The sequence below is a fragment of the Mus caroli genome, chromosome 9 (genome assembly GCF_900094665.2).
Source record: "Mus caroli chromosome 9, CAROLI_EIJ_v1.1, whole genome shotgun sequence".
In the NCBI taxonomy this organism is placed as follows: domain Eukaryota; kingdom Metazoa; phylum Chordata; class Mammalia; order Rodentia; family Muridae; genus Mus; species Mus caroli.
This window is the reverse complement of record NC_034578.1, coordinates 3454466-3475707: the sequence shown is the minus strand read 5'-3', so window position 1 is coordinate 3475707 and position 21242 is coordinate 3454466. Positions and strand designations below refer to the sequence as shown.

The 21242-nt window shown below is 36.6% G+C and overlaps 1 protein-coding gene across 3 annotated transcripts; it reads right to left on the bottom strand.

The window, feature by feature from the left end:
• Positions 1-1888: 1888 nt before the first annotated feature.
• Dcun1d5 (defective in cullin neddylation 1 domain containing 5) lies at positions 1889-21232 on the bottom strand. 3 transcript variants are annotated; one of them, XM_021171443.2, is made up of 9 exons: positions 20860-21232; positions 18861-18952; positions 16853-16923; positions 16416-16507; positions 5535-5643; positions 5331-5435; positions 3545-3647; positions 2712-2861; positions 2125-2211 (listed from the first exon to the last, which is right to left on the bottom strand). In XM_021171443.2, exons 1-8 carry the CDS (start codon positions 20943-20945, stop codon positions 2737-2739), a joined length of 783 nt encoding a protein of 260 aa, XP_021027102.1. In that variant the 5' UTR covers positions 20946-21232; the 3' UTR covers positions 2125-2211; positions 2712-2736. The 3 variants fall into 3 exon arrangements, with proteins under 3 accessions (XP_021027103.1, XP_029337655.1, XP_021027102.1); XM_021171444.2 differs by lacking the exon at positions 2712-2861 and having other exon boundaries at positions 1889-2211; XM_029481795.1 differs by lacking the exons at positions 2712-2861; positions 3545-3647 and having other exon boundaries at positions 1889-2211.
• Positions 21233-21242: the final 10 nt, after the last annotated feature.

Below are 21242 nucleotides of genomic sequence, written 5' to 3'. Positions count from 1 at the left end.
GTCATCAATAAGATTTGAGTATTATTTTACTTAAATACAGATGATAGATAGGTCATTAGTTCAGAGTGTATCCTAGAAGCTTGCAAGATTTCACTTAAATATTCTCCAATTTGTACCTTGGAGAAGATAATAAAATTATAAAGTTAGGGGCTGGAGATATGGCTCAGCAGTTAAGAGCACTGGCTGCTCTTGCAGAGGACCAGGGTTCTATTCCTAGCACCTAACATAGTGGCTCACAATCATTTTCAACTCCAGTTCCAGGGGATCTGATTTGATGTCTTCTTCTGAACTCCACGGGCACCAGGTAGAGACACGGTATAAAGACATACTTGCAGGCAAAACAATCAATGAAATAATCTAAATAATGTTTTGTCTAGGTGGACAAATACAAATATTTGTCTGGGCAAATGTATAGCTCAGTGACAGAACACTTGCCTCGTATATATGTAGGACCTCCCCTACTTAAGACCCCAGTAACTTCAAGCCCCATCCTCAAACCGTAAAACTGTAAATCTTTTCTTGTACTAAATCTTGTTTTAAACCATCATTCGTGATGTTAAATGATAACACTGCTGGCATGCTAATGCCTACTAACAAGTTTCACACCTAAAATGACCAATCCTAGAAAATGCCCCATATGTAAAAGACTTCAGAACAGGTTATTTCTCACTGCTCTGTTAATGTTTCATATAGCTTTGTAATCTTATTAAGAAGGCAAATAGAACACCAGTAATCATGTTCTTTTTACTTATCAACCAAAGGCAAATAAAGCCTTCAGAAAGATACTTTCCCTTAAGAAATCAGTACTAAGAATCATTCATTAAACGAATTTACCAGGAAAAAAAAAAAAATCAACCTTTGCTGTAAATCACAATTGACATTTTCTTATTGGAAAAAGAGAATGTATCTATTTCTTTCTACTTATACAATGGAACAAGTACTACTACGAATGGGACTCAGGTTTTGGGTCTCAAGAGTTTTCACACAAGGACACTGGGTGATCTGAAAAGCAATAAACATATAGGCCTGATGCTAATCTAAAATGTACCTTCCACATAAATTATACAAGTTTGTCACAACCTTTCTGCTAGTAGCCAAAGACTGTGATAAATAGCAAATATATGACTGTAAATGTAAACTGCTTCACTGGGGTTAGGAGTATAGCTCAGTGTAGTATCTCACATAGTTCAAGGTCTTGATTTTGACCTTCATACAGGGAACAAAGTAAATGGCCTTATGAGGTGTACATTTACATCAAGTCTCTCATACTTTCTTATAGTTCTCTTCTTCTCCAGTGTGTATCAAACCAAGGCTACAATACTGAAGCTCAAGTATTCTAAAATCAGACAAAGTGCTCTCAGCAAACCCATATAGCTTCATGGTTAAAAACACACTAATTACTAAATAATGGTAAGAAAGAACACAACTTCAATACCGGTTCTAAAACTTTCCTAAGGTTGACTGACTACACTCTTAGAAATAAGACTTTTTAACTTACAGAAATACAGAAAACTTACAATTCACATTAAGAATAGTTATTGAAAACTTAATGGTTAGAAAAATAAGACAACTTTAACATAATCTTTCTAATCCTATACTCTTTAGATAAAGTTGGCATAAATAGCTTTTGTAACAACCTTCAGTTGGAGCTCTTCCCACACTATTAGCTGCTATCAGAAAAACAGGATCCTACAAGTCAATGTTACTATGTTTCCTAATTATGCAAAGAGGAATTATTAGTAGCCACACCGTTGGCAAGCTATACTCTCAAGTATTTAGATTGTTTAAAGTCTTTAAAAATCTACAAACTCATGGTGGTTTAGAACTTCAAAAGTTAAAGAAATCAAATTTACAAAAATAAATACCACTCTGACACTCAACGGACATCTTCACTTTAAGGCCTTTGTCACAAATCTGAATCTTTATTGTTCTGAAATAAATGTTAAAAACATAACTTGAAACAAAAATGTCAATATTCAGTCTCAGAAGACATGTGGCTCAATGCCCATCACATGTAACAAGAAAACTTCCTTTAAAAAAAAGGAAAAGAAGTACTATGAGAAGTCTTTCGTGAGTGAAAATGCACCCTTTCTGTACTCTGCCTCCTCTCTGCATTGTCTTCACAAGGTCTGTATTGTCTTCACGACAGTTCTTGCTATGATGTTTGACGGATTTTTTGCCACTCAACAAATTCATCAAGAAGAACAGGCCCTAGAAAGAAGAAACAAGTTTTGTTATAATTCAATAAGCTCATTCCTCTAAAAAGTTCTTTGGTGGCAAGGATGTGCCTAACCTGACTTCATCTACAGCTTTCTGTCTTTGTTTCCACCCCCAGGTCATATCCTTCTGAAGGAGTCTTACATGAACTCCCTTATAACAAAGACAAAACTAACCTTTTCCCACATAACTGGCATTTTAACATTCAGAAAAAAACATTTTTTGCTATATTAAGAAGTATAAGCATTTGTTAAGGAGGAGTGGCCACACAAGATTTTATTCTAAAAACGGGACACAGTAAAAAGAACAGCACAAAGCAAATGCCTACTACCTGATGACCACTAAAATAGGTTTTATAATGTAGAGGTTGCAAATGTTTACCACCAGAAGCCAAGTGGGCCATTTAAATGAGGTTTCAGTATTTGTGTTTTCAAAATGTATGGAAAGTATGACCACGAAGATAAGATTGTCTTGTTTTTCTCAAAACATAAAACCTCTGTGTTCTTTTCTCTCTTGCTTTTAGCAGACCATACAAAAACAGCTGGGCAGGCAAAGCAGTAAATGGCAATATTGGAACACTGTGTGGACTGCCAACTGGAGAGCAAGTTCAACACAAGCCACTACTTGGTTCCAACCTCTGAAACCTACAAAGGAATACAGGTGCAATGTGTCAGATTTTCTGATAGTTCAAATACATTTACAAGTTTATTTTTATATCAAACCTCTCAGCTTTAAATGCTGGTTCAACATACACAGATATACACATGAGCAGGCTCTAGGTAGCCTTTGGTCGGCTAGCCTACTTCAGAAAACGATTATTTTTTCAAAAATTAAAATCTACCCCATCCTGCAGGGAAGAACATACAGGAGACAGGTTGTCTATTTAGAATTTGATTCTTATGTGTCTAAGTGTATTATTTCATGGATTTTTTTTTTTTTTTAAAGGAAGGCACTTTTCCATGTCTCCCTTGTGAACCCTGAAAAACTCCAGCAGCCCTAATGACAATACAGGCCCGAAAGCTTAAGAGTACTACAGAATTAATTTGGCTATTTATTGTGCCTTTGTTCTTCTAAATACATAAATGAAACTTTCTTCCACTAAAATGTCAAGTGGCAAAGTAGAACTCTGGATGCTAGGCTGAGAAATGATCATTGAGCTGTAATGTGTAGTCACTGAGGAATCAGTTTTTTATTACTAGCGTAGATTTTACAACACCCCTGAATCTAGACTGTGTCTCCCCAAATAATGAGTTACTCTCACACTAGTTCAAACGTTCTGTTAATGCTACAGAATGAATATTTTCATAGGGATTTATGATATACTTACAAGCACCGTCTTCATCGTAGTTACTAAGATCGGCATGAACTGTTCTGCTGAATTCTAATACATTGTACCACTGATCTTTGTTCATAACACGATACTTTGATTGCTGTGGAAAATGATATAAACATTTGGACTACAGAACCAACATTCTTATTGGGGCTTGGTATTAAAGACTCTAGTTATCCATTTCTTATTTGGCCTTTTCTAAAACATTTCTTCCTTTTCTACTTGCTGGCTTTTCTGGCCTTATTTACATGTTATCATCTATTTCCTTTCCAGAAAGCAGTAAGACTAACACTGAGATTTACATATATGTACACCCATGTGGCTCTCAACGAGATCACAATATAAAACCTATCCTACATGTAGTCAGTCTGGCTGTGTGGTTTCCACTATTCAGAACCTGTGTGCACTGTGCATCAGTTATATTTTGAAGGAGGCATCTACAGAAGTAGTGGAAACAATATGAGTTTGGATCCAAATCCCAATGTGGACACTCAATTGAGTGTTCTTGAGAAAGTTACTTTTGTAACAGAGAACTTGGTTGGCAGGTGCCCAGGGTTCCTTCCATTTCCAACAGTACAACTAGGTTTGGTCTCACACACACACACACACACACACACACACACACACACCCTGTGAGCCCAGGACTTGGGAAGCAGAAGCAGGATGCTCATGAGTTCAAGGATGGCCTGAGTATGACTCTGTCAATGTCACCCTCAGCACAATCTCCACCCAAAACCAAACCTACCACCACCACTATCACCAAAAGAACCCGAATACCAAGCCAAGCCTAGTCCCCATTTCCTCAGCTGCTGAATGATTCAACTTAACGTGTCTAGTTCTTCTCCGAGCCCACAGAAATGAGTAAATAATCATCTAAATGTATGCTTGTTCAAGTCACAGAAAAAAAAAAAACACATGTACCAATCATCAAAAATATCAACTTTACTGATTGATTTAACAATGTACAAAACTCATTTACCCAGGCTTTAAATACAATTTCTCTAGTAAAGTCACTGTAACAAGAAAACTGTATGATATTATTTCCAATAGGAAAGGCATCTCTTAATTAAGAAATGTCTAGAACTATGTCCCCCAAAACTGAAGTTAAGAGGTTCAAAAATAAATACAAAAGAAATCAGTAGGAGAAGGTTCATGTCTTAGCACTGCTAGATCTAGCAGGTGCAGCAAAACTGTTAAGAGGATGTTTATTCTATGACGCAGCATATGACGTATGGTAAGCAGTTGAGTGGATAACTACTACAGCATGCTCATATTTGCGTATACAAAATATTAAGATTTTATTCTATTTCTTAATATTGAGACTAATTAGAAAATAAAAGTTTTACTGCTAAAATAAATTCAGTTGTGTATGCTTCCATCTAAGACTAGGGGATGGGGACTGGGAATATGGTAGAATCTGGTTTCGAAGTTTGAGATTTATGTACTAGCATCAATTTTCTCTCACCAAAACCTCAAGAGATTAAGTTTATAAGAAAGGGCTATTCTAGAGTATTTTTCCTGGGACTCCTCCTAGGTAAAAGGAAAATCTCTTACAATTGTTTTAATGTAATACAGGGGGTGGTATCTAAAGTGTAACAAATGCAAAGCATGTATTCTGTATTCTATCACCAAGTTATACCCCAATTCCCAAGTAGTTTACGTACAGAATATATTAAATAACACAAACTTATGTCTAGAACTGATAATGAGTATGTACATATTTTGTTTCTTCAAAGTGTATTCTCAGTCCAAGTTTTAAACATTTTAAAATACCCATACATACCTCCAGGTACTGGTAAAATACTGAAAAGAGTGGCCATGTTCTCCCAAGCAGCAGAGCTAACATAGACTTCGCAGTATCAATATCAAGGCTTCTCTGATCTTTATCCTAAAATATTATAAATAAATAAATAAATAAATAAGTAAGTAAATAAATGTATGCTCATAAAATGAAACCACTAGGATTTGAAGTGGCAGTTGTACTTACCCTTGCAAAATCAAAGGCATATCTGTAGATATTCTTAAAAGATGAGATGTCATTCAGCTGAGAGCGCAGAAAATCAAACCTGCTCTGTAACTTTTCTGTGCAGTCACACCTTAAAGACAGAGGTCAGAGAACATGTTAAGAGTGAGTGAATATATGAAAGTACTTTATTATCGATTTGACAATGTAAATAAACGTGTTTGAAAATTGCAATAAAAAAGCTGAGAAAATTTGGCAATCAGAGTACACTGGAATAGCTTTGAAAAAAATAAACATCTCAATTAAAAATTCCAAGCAAATCACAAACATCTCTTGGTCTGAGGGTCAGAATGCCCTACTTTCTGGGCTCCATATCTCATGTTTAATTCTAGTTCTGTTTCTTCTCCAAGGACTCAGAAAATCATAATCAGGTAATTTCCATATTTCTTTAGAAAGTTCTTAGGCATCAGCTTGGGGAAAAGGATCAGACATAAGTGGTTTTAAAAAGTTTGGGATACCACAGAATTAATGTAACTGACCTAGCTATTCACAGATCCAGATTTCCACAGAATAAAGGCCAATCATCAAATCACCTAACTTAAGGGTGCAAATGCAAAGCTACAAACAAGTTGTCCATATTATTTCTAAAGATGAGACATTAAATAGAAACACCCAACTCAATAGTCTTACTGGTTTTCTGATGTTGTTAACAAGAAGGCAGACGAGGCCTTCTTATCTGGGGTGAGTCCCCAGGTTTTCCTGTGACTTTCACATCCTTACTGTACTCTAGGCATTTCATTCACCATTCTCAAAAGTCATGGCTCTGCTTCAGCACAGTTTACTTCTTCTATTAGGAAAGGATGCAAACTAGAAATTAAGACCTGAGCAAACTTGCTCTCTATATGAAACAACCTGATTTCCCATGATTAAACAGGTTGTATCATCTATTGTAACTACAGTATTCTATTCAAACTGAATTTCAGAATTCATGCTGCAACACACTCTTGTTCTAAAACTTAGCCAAGTTTTTCACTATCTTAAGTCAGCAATGTGAGGGTATATGTGTTATGGGTCATACAAAAGGATTTTGGTATATCACTATTGTTAATTTAATATTTAATTCCCATAAAAGCCGAGTTTAATCTTCTTACATGTTTGATACATTGATAATAAGACATTTGAGAAATACCCCTTACTAGCTTTGACAGCACACTTATAGACAGAATTAAAAAAATAAAGTGAACATTACATAAAACATTTCGTGAAACTTATTAAATACTGCAATTAGCATTTATCTAAACGAGATAAAAAAGACACTTGTAACTACTTCATTAACATTCAATTTTTGACCATTTAAATTTTCTATTTCTTTGTAACCTATTTTTAGTATTTATATTTTTCTAATCATTACTTAACATAAAAACCAATTTAAAAGGGTTTTCTACATTAAATGTACATTGTAAGGGTGGAGGGCGAGAGTAGTAACTATGCATTATATACATGTCTGACACTGCCAAAGAACAAAATTAAGTAATAAAAGATGTATTTTTAACTTATACTAGTATTATTTGTTTTTTTTTTCCTTTTAGCTATTTTCTTGCCCAATATTGCTAGAATTTAAGTCATTTAATACAGCACTTGAGATTGGAAATTTTCTTTTTTGGTATAATTTCCTTCTTTGTGATCACAAATTTTGTAAAGAAATTACTGCTTCAATTCCTTAATTCTAAGTGATAACTTTTGAAAGATGTGTTTCAGGAGTGGTAGAGATAAATTGTCTTAAAACAGTTTTAAGAGAGAATGAGAAAACCAATAGAGTGTCTTCCAATGGATTTGGGTCTAAATGATGACAGGAGGGGCAGTGACCCAAATAAGATGAGAGAACAGAGAGGATCCTGAAACTTTCTTACACAAAATGAATTACCAATTTTGGCTAAATTGAGAAGTGTATTTCTCTTTTCTTTTCTGTTATGTATAACTAATGCAGATGGATTATATAAAGCATAAGAAAATTGTGAATGAAGGCAGGTGTGGTGACACACATATATACATATATACATATACACACACACACACACACACGCATGCATACATACATACATACATACATACATACATACATACATACATATATTGAAAAGCTGAAACAGGAATTCTAAGTTCAAGGCCAGTCTAGGCTCATTGTTGCAAGCTCTAAAATTCTGAAATGGAAAGACTTAAATTTGACATACAGTGGTAAGCCTGCTCAGTTTTTTTTTTCCCTCAGATATCCTTAAAGCTGCAGACAACAGCAAGTCGAGTGTGGTGGTAAATGCCTATTAATCCCAGTTCTGGGAAGGCAGAGGCAAAAACAGAACCATTGGGGCTGGGGAGGTGGTTTAGTGAATACTGTGCTTGTCACATAAGCTTGAGGACCAAAGTGCTGAGCTCTGCTTTCAACTGAAAGACCATGCCTGTAGAGTAGAAAATAAACTGAAGACACATAAGCCCCCCACACATGTATGTGCAGTTGCACACGTGTCCATGCACAAATACATACCACACATGTGCACATGGGATGAGGGGGAGAAAAGGAGAAAACCAAACACTATTCATTTTACTAAAAAGTAACAACAAAATAACTCCTAATGATATTCTGCTATACTCACAGATTAGTGCCTATTTCAACCATCATCAGAGAGGCTTCCTCCTGTACAAGAAGGGCCCATAGACAGACATCATATGCTGAGAGGGGGAGAGGGGACCTTGCAATACTCAGCTCTAAATACTGCCTCCATTAGATCCCTCCCCTCAGGGAACCTCTGGAAGAGGAGGAAGGAGGAAAAGGGATGGAAAACATCAGGAGAACAAGGTGCTCTAAAACAACTGACCAAAGCTTGTATGAACTCAAGGAGACTGAAACAAAGCACAGGGCCTACATGGGTTTGCACCAGGTCCTCTGCAGACAGAGTCTGACATCAAACAGTGCAAAGTTACTAAGTTAAACAGTAAGCTCTAGGGTTAGCTGACAATGCAGACAACCTCTAACCATTAGACCATGTAAAGAGAAACATGTCTCTTTTTTTTTTTTTTTTTTTTTTGGTTTTTCGAGACAGGGTTTCTCTGTGTAGTCGTGGCTGTCCTGGAACTCACTCTGTAGCCCAGGCTGGCCTCNCACTCTGTAGCCCAGGCTGGCCTCGAACTCAGAAATCCGCCTGCCTCTGCCTCCCGAGTGCTGGGATTAAAGGCGTGCGCCACCACGCCCGGCTGAAACATGTCTCTTTTACCTATTACTATAATGACCTCAGAAACTTGGGGGCATTTAAGATCGCCACACTTACATCTGAAAATATTTACTAGGTACTCCATATTCAGTTACATTTATTCCCTTTTCTCTCATGACTTAAGTCAGGGTCTTATCCTTTATGCTTATAACTGTGAAATACTTTCACATTTTTAATAGTATGACCTATATTCTCACCAAAAATGTAGAATCTTAAATAAGACTTGCTGTGCGAGAAGGCAAACATGAAAATAAAACAAGACTCCTAATATCCAAAGTTACTCATTTCCCTAACAAAGTTTGTCAATTAATTTAAAAGTACAACACAGGGTCTATGATAGACTAGTAGTCCTACTTTCCTGGACAGTATCACAGGAGTCTCCAAAAAATGTGCTAAATAAAGCATGACCACTAAATATAAACCATAAGATAGACTGCCATATTTAATAGACTTATATTTAAGTATGAGATAGTTATAGTTTCTGTCTGGAAGGATTTTAGTGCAAAGGAATGTATCAAACACAAATATATAGTACACAAGGAGTGAACAGTCACTAGGGAGGCAAGAACCCACAGGAACACAACCAGCATTACCTACCTTAAAATATGGGTTACAGCCCCATAAGGGAAAATCATATAGTGAAATGCATTTATGGGCGCATCACAAAAAATCTGGCAACAGTCAAAACTTCCTAAGTAAACAATCATCAAAAATTAATTAAAAATGTAAACGAATCTGAGGTGTTTCTAGTTGTGTTTGCCCATATCGAATCACATGACTTTATTGCATGCAGCCTTAGTTCTAAATGTACAACTCACAGATTTTGCATTGTTACAACACAAGTGCTAGTAAATGCTGTCTCAAATAATGTGATGGTTTGTGTATGACTGTCTCAGGGAGTGGCATTATTAGAAGGTGTGACCCTGTTGGATTAGGTGTGTCACTGTGGGTGTGGGCTTTAAGACCCTCATCCTAGCTTCCTGGAAGTCAGTATTCTGCTAGCAGCCTTCAGATGAAGATGTAGAACTCTCAGCTCTTCCTGCACCATGCCTGCCTAGATGATAATGCACTGAACTTCTGAACCTGTAAGCCAGCCCCAATTAAATGTCCTTCATAAGACTTGCCTTGGTCATGGTGTCTGTTCACAGCAGTAAAACCCTGACTAAGACAAATACCTTGACTTAGGCTCCAGAATACGTTACAAATGACTATTTCTTCATTGTGCATACAATGTTTTCTTCTCTTCTAAAAACTTGATGACTTAATCACAGAGAACTAATTTAAAATATTTTCCTATCATCACTTTTCAGCATGTACAAAATTTGGGTATCTTTATATTCTATTGTGTTACATAATGTTTGGTTTAAAAACTGATGTTTAAGTTACTGACTTACATTTCATCCTGAGATTAAGAAATATCCTGTATTATCCCTAAATATACTTATCATTTTGTACCAAATTATGTTTTCTATTCTCAGCACTGACAATTGTAAATAGCACTCAATTCTAATTCTGAAAAGCAGCGATGGTCTACCTGTTTTGAAGCATTAAATGTTTTAGATGATTTAATTGTATTTTTTAAGATTTATGTGTTTGGCTGTTTTGTCTACATGTCTGTCTATTCACCACATGCATGTAGTGCTTGCAGAGGCCAGACAAAGGCATTAGATCCTCTGGAACTGGAGTTACAGAAGGCTGTTAGCCACCATGGGAGGTTGGGGTGGAGTTGGGGAAGGTGATGGGAACTGAATCTCAGCATGTTCTGATTTGTATGCCTATTTTATTTACCTGTAAAACTAGCAATACAACGTCTTAGCATGACTACCCCTCTGGCTTCCACAGCTACTTGTATTTATGTATACATATTCACACACAGAGATACAATACAAATAAATAATTAAAAATAAAATCTTCTAAAACATAGGAATAATTTCACAAACCATCAACAAGATAAATTAAACCTTTCAACTTGGTTTGTTCTGCTTGTGTAGGTGGTATATTTGTAAAGCATATGTAGGTGCAGGTTATATGCATGTCTAAGACAATATCCGATGTCTTCACTGACGACTCTCCACATAACTGAGGCAAGGTCTCCCACTAAACCCAGAGCTCACTGATTTGGCTAGACTAGTAGCAACTCACCTCCAGTGGTGCCCTGTCTCTGCCACCCCACCTCTGTGGGATACATTATGGTACCCATCCAGACTTCTTGCATGGATGCTAGAACACAAGACCCAGCCCTCATGCTTGTGTTGCAAGTGCTTTATCCATTCAACCATCTCCCCAGTCTATTTCCTTACTTTCACACAACAACAATGTCAGAGAATAATATATACCCTAAGAGAATATGGAGGTGAAGTTGCTCCTTTGAGGCATACAAACAAACATCAATTCATTCGCCTCACTTATACTACACACTTATGTCCAAATATGTCCTAGCATTTGTAATGGCCTCATGTTGATCTTGAGCAGATACAGAAGTTAAAACCATCAACTGAGCTAACATGTTAAGCATGTTAGCATGTTTAAAACTAACATATTTAAGTGTATGACTCTTTTGTGTCCCTGTATGCCTGTGCATGTGTGTGCCAGGCATCTGCAGTGGCCAGAATTACAGACTATTGTGAGTTACCATGTGGGTGCTAAGAATTGAATCCAGGTCCTCTGCAAGTACAGCCAGGACTCTTAGCCTTATTTATTTTTATTAATGTAAGGATGGAGCAGAAAGCTCCATATTTATTACAAATATTATAAGCATGTGAACAGAACTATAAAACCAGTATTCATATCCAGGCAATTATCAAAACCACACAATTTCCAAATAAACTCAGTAGGTCTAATTATCAGTTATCTCAGAACTTAGAAGTTTAGAAAGACCATTCCCGTACATACTTAAATAGTTCATCATGAATAGTAAGAGATTATGTTTTTAAATAACATTCAAATAAAATCGAAGAGATTTTGGGTTCTGGCACAATATAAGATTCTCAAAGAACATGGTGGTTTGAATGGGTACAGAATGGGCTTCAATTTCAACATGAGGATTTGGATGAAAATACTTCAAGAAAGAGAGGAGGAATTCATTTACAAGACTTAAGTGAGGCTCTATTCCTAATGTGTGAATCGCAGTAAGTACACTGCGGTACACAGACATGTTACAGAACTGTATCATGTTTTAGATTAAGGTACTGGAATGTTGAGGAAGGCATTATGAAATTGTCAGACTGACTCTGAGAGGAGAATGGCAACAGCAATTTGTGGTTGATGATATCAACTCCAAACAGATAGGAGTCACACCCCATACCTACCATACCGTACATCAACACCACTCTCCTGCCTTCAAAAACTAAACAGACAAAAAACAAGTTATTTTTCCTCATTCTTCCCTTTCTTAAGATTTTAACTCAAGCCAGCCCTTTTCCTTTAATCTTCGTCCAGGTATCAAGACGCAGCCCAGAAAATGCACAGCGCTGCCCCTTCTGGGAAGAAATTTACTATTTGTCACTACAGCTGTTATGGCTGATTTACTACCACTGCTTTTCACTATTATGATCACGGACAGTCCCTTCAAAGACTGTGACCACTGGTGTTTCCACCAGCATAGTATTTAACCCCTATGATAATACCAAACTTCTAGCTAGTAGATACGGGAGAAGTTCTCTACCTAGTGTAACATGCTACAAGAAAAACTTCCAAGTATCTTTAGAACTATCTTCTTTAGATAAAGAAAATAAAAGTTCACAGCCTCCCAATGACATGGAAATAGTGTGCCTAAAGTATAGGACAAGGTTCAGTTTCCATAAAATTCTCAAGTCCCTAAAACATTAAGAACACTCACTTAAACACTACTGCAAAACTCTTGTGTGATTCCTGAGCCCAAAAATCTAATTGTTTCCCAATATCTCTTAACATATTTAAATTCCCTCCATATGTTAGATAAAGTACTAAATAGCAATATAACAGTATTCCATATAGTATAACAGTATTCTTGAATTTTAAACTCTCCATTGCAAGGTTACTTACCTTGTTATTCTAACAATCAGATTACTTCTTTCAAACTCCATGAAACATAAAATAGTCAATCTAAGTTCAATTGTTTGTAAGTCTGTGTTGCAGGATATTTGATCACACTATGAACCCCAAGATTTGTTATTTAGTGAAAAAATAGTTTGTAGATGTGGTATAGCTCAGCCCTTAGCACACAGTTTTAATATCCCTTACTGGAATACAGACAAGCCCTTAGTACAAACCTTTATTTAGACCCAAACAATGAAGGTAAAGTTAGTTTGTAGAAGGAAGAGCCCATGTTTGATAGTGATGTTTAATTGGAAGGCAGACAAAGTGATGAATCAGAGAAAAATCTGATAGACTAGGATATGCCCATCTCTCATAAGAGAGAGCAAAGAGAAGCTATAGTAAGAGGGAACAGTGAAGAGAAAAGAGGCAATTGTACTGGGACAGTTAAAGAAAGGTAGGTTGCAGAGAGAGAGAGAGAACGAGCTAGACACAGGTGAAGACAACACAGATCAGAGAATTAGAACGAGTCAGAATATTAGAATAGACTGTCAAAGTTAGTGTGAGGCCAAGTACAGCAATTCAGTAACATGCTGAGAGGAGCTAGATTCAAACATCAGCTTGGAGAGGAGTTTGAGCCAGAAGAGCTGAGTTGACCAACTAATGGAGTTCAGAAAGAACTAGAAAGGGTGAGCTTATTCAGCAGTGAGTGTCAGAGGCTGAGAACATTCTACACCTATATTAGATTGTACGAAGATTAGAAGCTTCCAGTACTAGGCTTAGGTTTGTAGATTGAGGCAGTAAGCCTCGGAGACAACAATTACTTAAGGAGAATAAAAGTTACTTTTATATCTCTGTACTTAATAAATTATTCCCTACAAAATGGAAAAGTCATTTATAGAATATCTGTAAGAACACATCAAGACAAATGTTTTTTTTTTAGGAAAAGTATTCCAAACATTTCGAAGCACTACACAATACTGATAATTAATTGTGATTATTTTAGTTCGATATTCCTGAACTGCATGTACATTGTAACTACTAATTTATTTTTTAGTGGCATTCTACTCAAGATTTTTATGAATTAAAAATTAAGTTTAGGGGGCTGGTGAGATGGCTCAGCAGTTAAGATTGCCGACTGCTCTTCCAAAGGTCCTGAGTTCAAATCCCAGCAACCACATGAAATCTGATGCTCTCTTCTGGAGTGTCTGAAGACAGCTACAGTGTACATATATAATAAATAAATATTAAAAAAAGTAAGTTTAAACAATTCAATAGGCAATTAATTTTGATTTGAAGACCATAAGATTCTTAGGTTAAATTCTACAATGACAGCATGTGACAGATGATAGACTACAGTTTTATATTTTATTATGTTAAATCAAATATATTAACACCTATTCTTTTTATACTAAGGTGCATTAATTAGCATCTCTTCTATCTGCACACTATCAAGTTCATCACAATATTCAAGTAGTAAACTTGTGCAATTGGAGAACACATCATGTGCTCTGTCTGTATGGTAGTCTAGATCACAGGGAAGGGAAACTACCTTTCTCCAGGCGAATATTAAAACCACAGTCTTATTCTATCAGAACCATGGGGATAATACCTGAGTATCATGACACACTTCTAGGGGTGCTTTGCACAGTCTATGAGCTTTCTGTAGGAGAGTGACAACAGAAATCCACCTCACAGGCTAACCAAATCCTATGCTAGTACTCAAGCCCATAGACTAAAATTATTCAGGAAAAACATAGAAGACATATTTTGTAGTGAAATATTTTGAAATACAGAAGCTCTGTATTATATGAACTATGCCAAAAAATCCAATAGGGAACTTCTTAGGCTACAAATACAAAATCACTTATTAGCTGCAACTCCCCAAAAAGCAACCTATAAAAACCAGTAATAGAAAAATTACTATAATATCAAAGTAGTTTCACCACTAATAAGCCATATCAGAGTTTATGTTCTTTGCACAACTCATTGTATTCCTACATAATCATTTTATTAAAAGCTAATTATATGATGAGAAATCATCTAAAAAAATCTTTACAAAGATAGAATTTATTTTTCTCTGAAAAATACTATAAAACTAAATGTCTTCTACTTTATATAAAAAAAAACCCACACATGAAAGAAAAAAAAGAAATCAAAAAGTTCTATATCCTAACTCTGACATAAGAAACCATGGGACTTTACCAAGTATTTTATTAACTGTTTTCTATCTCACACTCATTATTTATAAATTAAATGGGAAAACTGGTCTTAAATTTTATTCTAGCAATTATCATTTGGTTCATCTGAGAAAAGAACTTTATCCAAGGAATGAATGTGTGTGTCTCATTTTCCACCAACCTGACTTTTCAAGAAATCTCTTTATCACTGTTAAACAATGAATCATAACACATATGACTGTGTACATGTGTGTATGTACACCTCCCCATCAACTCTAATGTTGGTTTAGTAAGAGAAAAAGAAACAACAGACACTGAAAATTCAAATACATAATCTCACTGCTATGTAAACAAATACACATCCTTCCTTAAGAACTGAGGGAGAGGTAAACAAGAATTAAAAATCATTTGCTCGTGCTAATAAGACCATAATCAATTACAAAGCTAATAGTGCATTGTGTTTGCCTTAAAAATTTTAACTGAGGGGCCTGGAGAGATGCTCAGCAGTTAAGAGGACTTCCGCTTTTCCAGAGGACCTGGGTTCAATTCTTAGCACCCACATAACAGCTCTCAACTGTCTGTAGCTCCAGTTCCAGGGAATCTGACATACCTCACAAACAGGAAGGCAAAACACCAATGTACATTTTTTTTAAAAAAAGGTTATATCTTTAAAAAAAAAAAAGTAATTGAGGTTAGGGTAGAGCACTGTGTTAGCCTGTATAAAGGCCTGGTTTGATCCCAAGCAATGGGAGGAAAAAATGAACTTTAAAATATGAAAATATTTGAGAATGTTGAATAACATTCTGATTGAACATTATGAACATGACCTACTATAAAATTAGCACACATTAGTATAGAAAGGCAAAGTGAATTATCGCAAAATGAAGTAATTCTGAAATGTATGAAAGATTCAGGCATGATATGTTAATCTGAACATACACATGTATAAATTGGCTGAAGCCCACATCGGAGCCGCAGAACGTTTCTACTTTGGTCCTGTGTGAGCTCTTAGGAGGAGATGGCTAACTGAAGCACCATGCAACTCTATCTTTAAATTCATTACAAAGCACAGCGAGGAGGCCCTAAGATTTAAGACTGTCCAATGATGAAATTCTTCATACAGTGGAATTCTGCATTGACTGGGAAAAAACTCATGCACAAATAATGCTTTGATCATTTCCTATTCACCCAACCATTTTCTTATTCAAATGAACCAACACATTTTAGTCAGCTTGAATTTTTTCTTAAAGAACATGAAAAAGGCAATTAATTATTCAATTGTCAAAATTAGAATATAATTTTTCAAGTCTCCAAACTGATTTTTACAAATCAAACCACTTTGATTATTTTTAAGGTAAAATATTACTCCTGAAAATGATGAAGCACAAAATATCAACAAGATCTTTACAAAAGCCACCAAATTTGTTTTTTTAAAAAAATGTTCTTACTGTAATGAGGTCATTCCCTTTAACCATTCTTCCTTGGTAAAAAATCCCATGCTTTCAGCCTCCAATTTCCATGCTAAAACTAACATAATAATCTGGAAAGAACAGAACATAAAGGATAGGAAAAGTCATCAGAGACAATCATGGCTACATTCATTATGGAGAACAATTTCAAACAAGTATTTTCAACTGTCCACTAAACTCTACAGCTTCTGTATTGTTAACTACAAAACAACTGCCTTAAGACAGTATTAATGAAGGTAGACCATTACTCTATTACAAACTGTATTTGTATCAAGAAACACCTTGAACTACTTAGGCTGATTTAAAAAAATAAATAGATGTGAAGAAAAAACTTCATATATTAAGGCCTTAATTTTTAAAATTAATGAAATGTTATAATCCACTTATAGTTCATTCTACTTGGAAATAAAACATACATTTTCAGGTTCAACACCAATGTCTTCACAAAATTTTTCCATTCCTTCTGGCCCTACAACTTCATCAGGACCTTCAAAGACAAAAAATAATTTATATATTTTATTACAATTTATTATGAACATGAAATAAACTATATCACTAAAGGCATCCATGAAAATACAATACTTTTACAATAAGTGAATTTGAGTTTTAGGGCAGCTTTGAAAAGTATAAATATTTGCCAAAATCTTAAACATTTTACTCCTTAAATGCTATAACACAATATTAATTAATGATTTCTTTCTTTTCTTTTGTTTTTTTTTTTTGGGGGGGGGGGTTAAAATCTTCTTACTATGTAGCCTTTGCTGGCCTGAAATTTACAGAAATTCATTTGCTTCTGCTTTTGAGTGCTGGGATTAAAAGTATGAGCTACCACAGCCATTGTATTAAGGAAATATTTTAAAAAGGATTACAAAAAACCTATTCCACTGGTATAATTCAGTAGTTTGCAAAAAGAACAAAACCGAACCAACATGAACTTACTCATTAACAAAACTTAACAAAACCAAACAACCTACTGAATAAAGTTTCTGACAGTTAATGCTATAAGCACATGAAGGTTGATGTACTGCTTTTCTTTAAACCAGATCACTAAAAGTCAGTGCAATTCCTAAACATTTGCTATCAGATTCCAAAAATAGAGTAACTGTACTGCTTTTAAATCACCTACTCACTGCTTAGAAATCACCTAAAACAAATGTCACGATTTGAAATGACATAAATTTATCACTACAAAAATGTCTTGAAAAAATATTCAAATTCCAACATTGTCCAAAAGACACTTCCTGTGTCTAATTTTCTAGTACTTCCACATATTACCCATATGAGCCTTCATAAGCTATAATTTCCTTGCTATACACATGCTGTTTACAATGGTCTCCACAGGAACCACATCTGAAGTCAGGGATCATGTTCTGATTTTTGTTATTATTATATCCCAAGTACTAGCACAGTGTTGGACTCACAGAAAAGTGTTCCATAAATATTCATCAAATGACTCACTAGATGACAGAAGATAACCTCAACTGTACTTTACTAGCATCTTTCAGTAGAAGTGACAATCAGTTAACATTTGCATAGTCAACTGTATCATTTCTAGCATGTTAATCTAAGCTTCAGTTTTCACTCATAAAATGAGGATAACATCTCTTGACAGATGGTTACAGGGAAAATGATATACTTATCACAACCCATGGAACAATGATAGCAATTATTACGTTTACTGTTAAAAATGTTAAGAGTAGAAAATAAATATTTAACTCAATCTTAAAATACCCAGAGAAGTTCTAATAAGAGCTAATAGAATCAAGCATTCAAGGGGAAAAGATATATATGTATATATATATATATATATACATACACACATACATAATGACTATCTTTATGGTATCTAGTAACATTTATAAAGTGAAATAAGATGAAAACCTCTTGATTCTATATAATGTATACGAAAAACTGTCATTTTTAATAATGGGTCAATATTTTAAATAGAGGTCAGAAAAAAAAAAGAATCCTCTACATTTAATTTGGGTTAGTGGTTGTCTTGGGATATCAGTAATAGCATTTATTTCCCCTGATCTAGAAAGATCACTCTGCTGATCCCAATAGCAAAGTTGTTGGCCCCTTTATCGCCTAGTCTAGCCTTCCACACAGTTAGCTGAAACTTGACAAGATGCCACCACTTAAAACCATAACATGGCTAGTACAAATATAAGACGATTATTACTACGTGTTTTAGCTTTAAGCAAATACTTTTGAGAATAATAATGATAAAAGAAGACAAAAATAAAAGTAGGAAAGGAGGTAAGAGAGAAAAAAGTTGTCAGACATGTTCATGGCACTAAATTCTAAGCCAATCCATAAGCCTTTAGACTTGACACTAGTCCCAGTACACATAACAGGTCAGCAATAATAAAACACAGCTTTTAAATGGGCATGACTGGTATCTTGCTCCATGAATTTCATTACCTGCATACTCATAAAACCAAGCCAGGCACTTCTTTCTTGAAAAATCTTCCTCTCCACTGATGAGTCTAGCAGGAGGCTGGGATCTGCAATAGCTTAGAAAACACACAAATGTCTAAGAGTTACTAAGACTCAACTCTTAGTGATAAAGTAGCTTCAACAAGAATTGCTTCCATGTAAATGAGACAAAATGGTTTTTAAGTTAGCATTATGAGGAAAGGAGTTATGTATTAGCAATAAGGACCTGTACTCTATGTGTAAGAATTTCTAACCAACGAAATCTAAATGCTTTTTGCTTGCTATAGGATTCCAAAACTAGTAACTAAAATTACTTCCTTAGATTTCAAGATAATAAAGACATACATTCTAAGTCTCAACCCAAGACTAGGCTAGAAAGCTTTCCCTAGACTGCTCATGCTGGGCTTGCTCTCTACCACTAAGCTACATACCTTATGGAATGCCTGAAGCCTTACTTCCATTCTGCTACCGATTTGGATTAAAATCCCTGTTATAATTTAGGCTGAATCACCTGAAGTCAAATGATACTGCTCAGTCAGCTGTTTTAACTGACTTAATTTAAATATCCTAGATATGATTCTCCAAGAGCTAAAAAAGGTCAAGGAAAATGCATGCCAAAGGGCATAATGAAAACAATATTTTATACATCACCCAAAAAATATTACCTAAACTCTTTTGCTAAAACACACCAAGGGGAGAAAAACAAAGCAATCAATTACAAAAAAGATTAGGATGAAGCAAGTCACCTTCATATTTTAAGCAGTCCATTTCTTACTGCATCTCTCCTTAAAGGGAAATCTCCTTTGTGTAGTGCAGGCTGCCTTGTTTTTTTTTTTTTTTTTAATTAAATTAGATATTTTCTTCATTTACATTTCAAATGCTATCCCAAAAGTCCCCTAATACCCTCCCCCAGTCCTGCTCCCCAACCCACACACTCCCACCTCTTGGCCCTGGCTTTCCCCTGTACTGAGGCAGATAAAGTTTGTTAGACCAAAGGGCCTCTCTTTCCAGTGATGGCCAACTAGGCCATCTTCTGCTACATATGCAGTTAGAGACACAAGTTCTGGGGGTACTGATTAGTTCATATTGTTGTTCCAGGCTGTCTTGTTTTAATGGTAGTATTTTAATTTGTCACTTTAAGTGTCGACCATTAATACAAAAACAACTCAAAGTGTATGGGAAGAAGCCCACTTCTCAAAACTAAATTGCAATGACTTTCTGAGGAATGAATCTGTGATGACTGAGTATATGCCACAAAACGAGTAAAGGGCTCTTACAGTTCTGCTTTGTTTTCTTTTCCCCTAAGAGAACACAGAGCACAATAGCTTGCTAACGTCTAAAAGGGAGTTGAGAGCTACCAGCGTCTTAATGCCAGAAAACAAAAACCACAAGGGCCTTTTCCAATTAAGTGTAGGGAACTGGTACAGGTGAAGTGGAGGCATGGTGTGTCTAGAAGCCTAGGCTCCAGCGATTTAAAAGGCCTCCTGCTGGGATCGTCCAGGTTAGGCCACTTTAAATGCTAACTCGGGAGACCAATTATAGCAAAGGCTTCCTTTCCACCATTCCCAAGGCAGCTGTCAAAACTCTTCAAGCTCTGCTCCTTTTTTCACACTCTGACATTTAACAATGTGGGGACTAAGCCAATTCTGCTCGATTTAGTGTGACTCAAGGACGCCGTGAATCTTGGCAGATCCGCGCTCACTTCTCGGTTGGGAAATTTGATGGAGAATGCATACGTACGGTCGTCTGTTTCCTACCCTCTGGGCACGCAGACAACAAAGTGGGACGAATCTCGGAGCTTGTCCAAGTACGACAGAGAGCACGTACAGGCGAACACGCGGTTCGGTCCCGCGCGGAGCGGAGACTCTGGGCGCCTCACCGACCGCCTCGCCTCGCCTGAGAGGGCTCGCCCCTCTCCTCCCGGCTAGCGGCCTGTCCGGCCCCGGGGGAAGGAGAGAGCCAGCGGGGTGGGGACAGGCAGTACCTGGGGATTTTACACTTTTTGAGGCCCGCGTCTTCCGCGACCGCCGCTGCCACTCCGGGAGCTTTTCTCTTCTTCTTCACTGGCATCTTCCGCCTTCCCCGGCAAGGTAGACAGGGCGGCCGGGGAGGGGTATCGCGCTCCGCCGCAGGCCCCGCAGCGCCGGCTCCCGCCTGCCAGGGACCGCAGCGGAGGCCCGAGGCGCGACCCCGCCCCGGGTCTCCTCTTTAGGGGCGGTTCCGGGCAGCGCAGCGCTAAGGCCGGCGGTATCGCGGCTCGGGCTTTTCCAGGAGCAGCGAACGCCGACAGCGCGGCACCTACAGTAGCAGGGAAGAGCAGGCGGCTTAGCCTGACCCGGAAGCGGATGGCTCTGGACAGGAAGTGAC

Bases quoted from the DNA above. Each gene is read 5' to 3' on its own strand.
- Dcun1d5 (XM_021171443.2), bottom strand. From the start codon at position 20,945: ATGCCAGTGAAGAAGAAGAGAAAAGCTCCCGGAGTGGCAGCGGCGGTC. The intron at 3,648-5,330 runs GTATGTATGGGT...CATTTTCCACAG, and splicing joins TATTTTACCAGTACCTGGAG to CAATCAAAGTATCGTGTTAT. The intron at 2,862-3,544 runs GTAAGTATATCA...ATTCCTTTGTAG, and splicing joins CTACGATGAAGACGGTGCTT to GTTTCAGAGGTTGGAACCAA.